Source organism: Myotis davidii, unplaced genomic scaffold (genome assembly GCF_000327345.1).
Source record: "Myotis davidii unplaced genomic scaffold, ASM32734v1 scaffold243, whole genome shotgun sequence".
NCBI classification, from domain to species: domain Eukaryota; kingdom Metazoa; phylum Chordata; class Mammalia; order Chiroptera; family Vespertilionidae; genus Myotis; species Myotis davidii.
Window position 1 is genome coordinate 527,128 of NW_006295183.1, and position 8,847 is coordinate 535,974.

At 39.6% G+C, this 8,847-nt stretch overlaps 1 protein-coding gene across 1 annotated transcript in view; it reads right to left on the reverse strand.

The window, feature by feature from the left end:
• NFATC3 (nuclear factor of activated T-cells, cytoplasmic, calcineurin-dependent 3) overlaps window positions 1-8,847 on the reverse strand; it is a 67,547-nt gene that overhangs the window by 2,642 nt on the left and 56,058 nt on the right. Inside the window, exons 6-8 of the mRNA XM_015567813.1 lie at window positions 5,807-5,947; window positions 2,286-2,341; window positions 547-673 (exon numbers count right to left, since the gene is read on the reverse strand). Of these exons, the coding sequence (XP_015423299.1) occupies window positions 547-673; window positions 2,286-2,341; window positions 5,807-5,947 (324 nt within the window). The remainder of the gene's footprint in view (window positions 1-546; window positions 674-2,285; window positions 2,342-5,806; window positions 5,948-8,847) is intronic.

Below are 8,847 nucleotides of genomic sequence, written 5' to 3' on the forward strand. Positions count from 1 at the left end.
TCACACGTATTCACAAACACCTGCCCTTCCTGTAGTACTGGTGATTTTGGTAGCTTTTGAAAAACAGACTTCAAATCTATATTCAAACTTCTAATTTCCTTATAAAAATGACTACAAAATAGCAATTGATATCACATCTAATATTTTAGGTCAACACAAGTTTTAGAGATTAGACATATGTTGGGATTTTTTTTTATTTTATTTTTTTTAATATATATTTTATTGATTTTTACAGAGAGGAAGGGAGAGAGATAGAGAGTTAGAAACATTGATGGGAGAGAAACATCGATCAACCGCCTCCTGCACATCTCCCACCGGGGATGTGCCCGCAACCCAGGTACATGCCCTTGACCGGAATCGAACCCGGGACCCCTCAGTCCACAGGCCGACGCTCTATCCACTGAGCCAAACCGGTTTCGGCATATGTTGGGATTTTTATTGATTACAAACCACCTTCCCCTGAACATCCTAATATAGAATTCACTGGATAACTATTTCTTCATTATGAAAGAAAGATCTGTAGCAATCCATCACAACTCCTCTTACCTGGTGTGTAAGTAAAACGTTGAGACTGGCTTTTTTTCCTCTTGCCATTGCAAAGATAAAAGTGCACCTGCACTGCAGCTGTAACTGCTGGGTTATGATATGGAGGAACTTCAAGGACAATGTGAGCCTAAGGAGCATGGAGAGCAAGATTGTGTTACCTTCAGAACTAAAAATGAAATGCACCCGCTAAGCTCAGCAACACTCCTGAGTGTTATCTACCCAAGCCCTTCCACCACAGATCATTCTGCATCAGCTGATCAGGTCTGGAGATTTATTCTATGGATACTTCACTTTAAAGAGATAAGCTCTTTAAAGTAAACCATTATAGGAAAAATTGTTTTTCACTGACCCAATTTGGTTTCTAGTTGTAGCAGAAATAAAAAGTCTTACATACTGTGCAGTGAAATACTTTGTTCTACTGAATATTATATGTTACTATACATCTTAACTGGAAGCCTGTTCTGTTTTTTTTTGTTTTGTAATCTTCACCTGAGGATATGTTTTATTGATTTTTAGAGAGAGAGGGAGAGAGAAACATCGAAGTAATAGAAACATTGATGTGAGAGAAACATGGACGGTTGCCTCCTGTACTAGTATGTGCCTTGACTGGGGATTGAACCTGCAACCTAGAGATGTGCTCTGACCAGGAATTGAATCTGCAGCCTTTTGGTGTACAGGATGATGCTCCAACCAACTGAGCTGCCCGACTAAGACCTATTCTATTCTTTTCTTGTTTATTTGTTAATCCTCACCTGAGGATATTTTTTCCCACTGATTTTTAGAGAGAGAGGGTAAAAAGGAGGGATGGAGGGAGGGAGGAAGGGGGGAGAGAGAGAGTAAGGATCGATGATGAGAGAGACGCATCAAGGTGAGAGAGACACATGAAATGGTTGCCTCCTGCATGTGCCCCAATTGGGGCTAGGGATCGAACCTGCAACCTAGGTAGGTGCCCCTGACCAAAAATCAAACCTGTGACCCTTCAGCGTTTGGGCCAACACTCTAACCATTGACCAACACTGGCCAGGGCCCATTCTGGTTTTTAATCAAGTTTACTATTTCCCAAGTTATATTATAGTTTAGTTTTCTTATCTTAAATTTTATATTCAAAATGTTTTAAATTGGCAATACACAAAACTTATATCCCTATAAAAAAGAATTTTACACAAGCAGAGTGAAACCTTTGGCTCCAAACCAATGCTATCCTTAACCTAATTTCTTGAAGGTCTTTGGAGAGAGAGCACTGTGAGAAGTGGTATTCTCTATCCCAGAGAAGATTCTGTCGCTATTCCAACCAGGAAGGAACCACAGCTATGTGTTGAATCTTGAATGTCTTGATGCTGAGCAGTTGGGAATAGTGTGCTAAATACACAAACCCAATGAGGGCTTGTCTTCCTCCTAAATTTTGCCCACCATACATAGTCTTTACTGAATTTGTTTTATTTCTTCACTAATACTGAATTCAGAGAAATAAATCAATGTAACTTCACTAACAAACTTCTAATAATTTTTCATTTCTAATTTTACTTTTCCTATACACAAAAAAGGGGAAGACACCAATTCTCTTGCCTGAACTTTAACTTTAATATCAGAAAGTATCTAGCTCAGACCCAAATTTCTAAATATTTACTTTTCTATTACTTAACAGATAAAAGACTTCTCATCTATACCATAAGCAGCATTATCCAATTTTCTCATTAAGCTTCTAAAATATTTCTAAAGAAATAAGGTAAATTTCTTACCCCTTGACATTTTTCCCTGATTATTTTCCCTTCTACCTCCCATTGAGGTCGTCCATCTGTTGAAAGAAACAATTTACAGTTAAAAGTAATTCAAGTCACAAAACATATAATAAACAAAATCTAATGTATTTACTATCACAAATTTATTGGCAAAGGGAATCTGCTTCTCACTAACTTCCATTATGGATATAAAATGTGTACCTATGGGAAGAAAGATCTTGGGCTTCCTGAGTTAGCAGGCTGCAGAGAGTTTATTCTACTAAGTGATATCTGAAAATCCTGTGAGAGCATCTTCACCAAGAGGCCAACTTCTGCATGTATGCCTTAACTAACGGAAAATTCACTCTCACCAAGTAACCCATTTCATCTTTGGATAATAAATCTTTGCTACTGGAAAGCTCTTTGTGATAGATTAAATCTATCTCTACAATATCCAACCCAACCCAACCAATCTTGAGTGCTTCTCTGTGAGACAAGATTTCAGATGTTTAAAAGCAGCTATGGCCGAAACCGGTTTGGCTCAGTGGATGGAGCGTCAGCCTGCGGACTGAAGGGTCCCAGGTTCGATTCCGGTCAGGGGCATGTGCCTGGGTTGCGGGCACATCCCCAGTAGGAGATGTGCAGGAGGCGGCTGATCGATGTTTCTCTCCCATCGATGTTTCTAGCTCTCTATCTCTCTCCCTTCCTCTCTGTGAAAAATCAATAAAATATATTAAAAAAAAAAAGCAGCTATGTTTGCCTGTGTCTCTTCTCCTGGTTAGCATCCCTAATTCTGCATCTATCCCTTATACAACAGTTCAGCTTTTTGATCACTCTTCTTTGAACATTCCTCCAATGTGACCAGCTCCCTCCAAATGCACAGGCCCAGGACTGAATAGTCCAAGGGAGAAATGACCCAGCACTGTAGACAGTAACAAGGCTCTTGCCAACCTTATGTAGGGAGAGTTAGTAAGTTTTCTGAGGCAGCTGCACCATGTTCTCTTACACTTACTTAGTCAGCAAGTGTCCCTCAATCTGCCGCATTTCCTATTGCCAAGCTCAAGCTCCCACACTGCACGTGCATATCTGGGGTTCTTCCCCAACCTTTGTTACATTAATTTCTCCCTACCAGACTTCATTTCCTTAGATCGCTTGGTTTGTCAAGATCTTTTTAGGTACTGATGGTCTTCTAAAATAGGTTTCTATACTTTCCAGATTTATGTCACCTGAAGATGTGGCCAGCATATTTTCTGTCCTTTCATCCAAAGTGACTTGTTCACCTGGGGAGAGCCCCACCTACTACTAGTGCTCTCACTCCAATCTGATGAACAGCTGTTCTAAAGCATTCTTCTTATGTCATGGGCATTTACTCAGTGACTAACCTATACAAATATCTTCATATCCAGCATGACTTCATCTGGTCTATGAAGATATTAGGAGAGACTTAATCAAATGCCTTCCAGATTGTGATTATCATTTTCCAGTCCAGTAACTAGGTAATGGCTATCTTTGTGCACAAGAGACACTACAGACAAATCCTACGCCTACTTAAAACTATAGCTCAGTTCAGCTATCATTTGCTGGGTTCCTGTGCCAGGTACTTTGGGTTATTGAGACAATGGAGATAGGATACCCTGTCTTCAGTCTGTGGATAAAAGGCAAATACAAATAGTTCACTATAAGAAAATGTGGTGGTTACACTAATAAAAATGCATTCTGGAAGTACCAAGAGTACCAAGGTCAGGGTCCTTATCCTAGACTTGGGGTGGAAATATGGGACAAGAAAGGCTTCCTGAAGAGCTCTTGAATTAAGGTTTAAATATAAGGTGGAATTCAGATGATGTGTGTGTGTGGGGGAGAGGGGGTGAAGAGGAGGGTAGTCTAGGCCAAAGAGCAAAAGCTAGGTGACAAGAAACCACAAGATACAGGGAACCATAAGCAGCTGTGTTGGTGGAGTACAAAGTCTAAGGCAAGGAGCAGTAAAAAATGAAGCTAGAAAGATCGGCAACAGATTGTGGCCTGAATGCCACATTAGGAGCCTGAAAAATGAAGAGATCACATAAGGTGCTTTCAGAACGGGAGTTACATGTTCACAACTGCAATCTCAGTTAACTGCCACCATGTAACATGATTCAATTTAAATCAAAACCTCTTGCCTAGCCAGAGTGACTCAGTTAGTTGAGCATCATCCTGTGCACCGAAAGGTTGCTGGTTTGATTTCCAGTCAAGGCACATACAAGAAACAACCAAAGAATGCATAAATAAGTGGAACAACAAATCAATGTTTCTCTCTCTCTCTCTCTCTCTAAAAATAAATAAATAAAAATCCTATATAGTAAGAGAGGAATATGCTAATTAACCATTACACCCTGAGGCATAATGACCAAGGGTGTCATGACCAGATCATGGAGACCAGATCATGGATCAGCAGGAGGGTGGGCTGCGGAGAGCTATAAGAGGGGGCAGGGCAGCAAGCTATGAGGGGGCAAGGGAGGACGGGGGAGGGAAGAGGAGGGCAGGGGTAGCTACAGGAGGACAGCAGCAACCTACTGGATACAAGCGGGTGGCAGAGAGCTATAGGAGAGGGCAGGGCAACAAGCTATGAGGGGGTGAGGGAGGAGGGGGGAGGGAGTGACTCAGTTAGTTGAGCATCAGGGGGGAGCTACAGGAGGGCAGCAGTGACCTACTGGCTACAAGTGGGTGGCAGAGAGCTACAGGATAGTGCAGGGCAACAAGCTATGAGGCGGGATGGGGGGAGCTACAGGACGGTGGGGTAGTGGGCAGAGAGCTACAGGAGGGTGGCAGCAACCTACTGGTGCATGGATTCGTGTGCAGGGCTACTAGTAAAGATATAATCATGAAAGTGTACATAAAATTCACCCTTTTAAAATATACAATCCAGAGGTTTTTATATTCACAAAGCTCTACAACCATCACCTCTAATTTTAGAAACCCCATGCCCATTAGTTACTCCCAACTGACACCTCCCTCCAACCTCTTACAACCACTAATCTACTTTCCAGTCTCTATAAATTGCTTATTCTGGATATTCTGTACTGGCTTCTTTCACTTAACACAATATTTTCAAGGTTCATCAATGTTGTAGCATGAATCAGTACTTTATTCTTTTTAATGGCTGAATAATATTCCATCATTGTATGAATATACCACAGGTTTATCCATTTATAAGTTGATGAGCACTGGTTGTTTCCATTTTTTGGCTATTATGAATAATGCTGCTATAAGCATTTATGTCCAAATTTCTGTGTGACATATGCTTTCAATTCTCTTGAGTACATATATAAAACTAGGAGTAAAACTACTAGGGCATTCTTCTACTTTTGAAACATCTTTAAAGAAAAACTTAACATTTATATGAAAATTTAATAAACATTTGATTTACAATAAAATCTGCATAAAATGATACCTGTAGCTTTAAAAAAACTATTTTGTGTTTAATGTCAGTGAAACATATGAGTAATTCATTTCACCCTTTTGCCTCTCAGTCTGAGGTCAATCAACTCAAATCTTATATTATTTACCTTGTCCTTTTTCAAGAAAAATGATTTTCGATTCTGGAAGAAAATTAGATCCAGTCACAATCATTTCATGACCTCCATTTACAGAACAACTGTTGATACTGTACTTCTCAATATGAGGAAGTTCTTGAGCAGATCGCTGGGCTGTTTTAAGAGTTGAGAAGAAGCAAAATATTAGTTTACAATTTTTCATACATAAATGTCAAATTCAAGCTAAAAATGAAAATAAAGAGAAGCAAACCCTGGCCTCTTATAATTCAAGACAATGGTAGCAATATCCACCAAAAAAAAACTACATTATTTAGAAAACAAAACAGATTCATTAGGTTTATGTGATTTCTAAATTATTTTCTAAAATTCCAACTATAAAGAAACCAACTCATAAAGAGAAATTAATGCCTGCAACTTCATATGACTTCAATACATTCATCTCATCCAACTTTTCTCTTTTTAGCTTAAGTTTTTAATACATTTCTTCCCTATAACTATTAAAATAGATAAATCTAATATAATTATAAAAGACAAATTAAATCCAAAGATGTGTATTTATGTTGCACAATTTAAAAAAGACATGTTTCGGCCTCGCCAGTTTAGCTCAGTGGATAGAGCATCAACCTGTAGACTGAAAGGTCCCGGGTTCGATTCCGGTCAAGGGCACCTGCCAGGGTTGAAGGAGGCAGCTGATCAATGATTCTCTCTCATCATTTATGTTTCTCTCTCTCTTTCTCCCTCTCCCTTCCTTTCTGAAATCAATAAAAATATATTTAAAAAAAAGAAAAGAGGACATGTTTCTAAAAGACAAACACCAAGTAGCCCTTTCATCAAGAAAATATCTAGCCGGAACTGGTTTGGCTCAGTGGATAGAGCGTCGGCCTACGGACTGAAGGGTCCCAGGTTCGATGCCGGTCAAGGGCATGTGCCTGGGTTGCGGGCACATCCCCAGTGGGAGATGTGCAGGAGGCAGCTGATCAATGTTTCTCTCTCATCGATGTTTCTAACTCTCTATCTCTCTCCCTTCCTCTCTGTAAAAAATCAATAAAATATATTTTTAAAAAAAGAAAATATCTAGATCATCATTGAGACATCAGAATTCCAATTTGGACAATCTTCTCAATAACTAAATAACTGAAGCATACATGAAGTACACATTTTTAAAAAAATATATATTTTATTGATTTTTTACAGAGAGGAAGGGAGAGAGATAGAGAGTTAGAAACATCGATGAGAGAGAAACATTGATCAGCTGCCTCCTGCACATCTCCCACCGCGGATGTGCCCGCAACCAAGGTACATGCCCTCAACCAGAATCGAACCTGGGACCTTTCAGTCCGCAGGCCGACGCTCTATCCACTGAGCCTAACCGGTTTCGGCATGAAGTACACATTTTAATAGTGAATTTTAAAAAATGGATGTAAATGTTTCTATAATGCAGTAACACTTTCCATTCTCAGGGAAAATGAACAAGTTTTTCATAATGCCTTAGAATTATTTATTTATTTACCTTTATTGTTGAAAGTATTATGTATGTCCCTCTTTCCCCGCATTGACCCTCAACATCCCCCCGGCCACCCACCCTCACCACCCCAATGTCTGTGTCCATGGGTTATGCATATATGAATACAAGATCTTTGGATGATTACCTCCTACCCATCCACCCTCCTCCGCCTTCCCTCCAAGACTCTGTTCCATGCTTCCGGATCCACTCCGTTCATCAGTTTATTTTGTTAATTAGATTCTCTATGAGTGAGATCATGTGATAAAATCATTATTTAAATTAACAACTTTACCGGATCCACTCCGTTCATCAGTTAATTAGATTCTCTATGAGTGAGATTATGTGATAAAATCATTATTTAAATTAACAACTTTATTTATAAACAATGACTTGGTGCCACCTTTCTCTGATACTAATTCCAAGTAGCTATATTTTCCGAAGGTCCTATTTTTGGCCCCTCCCTCCCTCCCTTCCTTCCTCCCTTCACTTCAAGCTATAGATTATACATCTTTTGATTGCTTAGGTTCTCTAAAGATTTCTTCTTGCAAAATGCCTACATAACTTTGGTTTCTTTCTGGATTAAAGCAAACAACAAAAAAAGTGGATTACACTCTCTTCTTCACACTTGGAAAACAGATCTACTTTTAGTCCTACTACTTGTGTGGAAAACTGGTGGCTTTGAGGGTCAACTGTGTTTTGTTTAACTAGAGTAACATTTTAAAGAAATTTAAACTTGAAATCCTTTAGGAAGCAGGCATTCCCAGTTCACTCTGGCTTACATCTCCTAATACCAAGCCACAAAAGGTTATGCAAATTGGGATCCCTGCTCCATTCAAACGAATGTTAAAATACATTCTTTCATAGGGGATGGGTCTGGGATTTAGGATTAACTACCACTTGGGAAGCATCAACCTAGATCTCAGAAAATACTTATGTCCCTACTTAAGTTCCAAATAGCTCACAGAGAAGAGGCATGAAAACAAGCACTGACTGGCCGAGGGACTGGACTAATTAAAATTTTGGACATTTATGGTAGAAATTGGCCATCATAGGTACATTCAAAGTGTTAACGATGAAAGTGAAGTATCTCTTTCCCCACTGAGTGTCTGGGTGAGGTCCTTATGATATCTCAAGAAAAAGAATTTTCTGAGACTTGCACAGAAGGATGAGTGATTTTTATTACTGTGAAATTATATCCTTGGGTTTTCAAAGCCCTATTTCCAGCTCTAGCCGGTTTGTCTCAGTGGATAGAGCGTCGGCCTCCTGGGTTCCATTCCAGTCAAGGGCACATCCCTTGGTTGCAGGCTCCTTCCCAGCCCCGGCCCCGGTTGGGGCTTGTGCAGGAGGCAACCAATCGATGTGTTTCTCTCACATCGATTTATGTTTCTCTCTGCCTTTCCCTCTGTCTTCCACTCTCCCTAAAAAAAAAACAACAACAATGGAAAAATATCCTCAGGCAAGGATTAACTAACTAACTAAGTAAATAAATAAATAAAATTCGTCATTGTGTTGGGAATCTAGTTATTAGAAGGGAGTTAAAAAAAAAAAA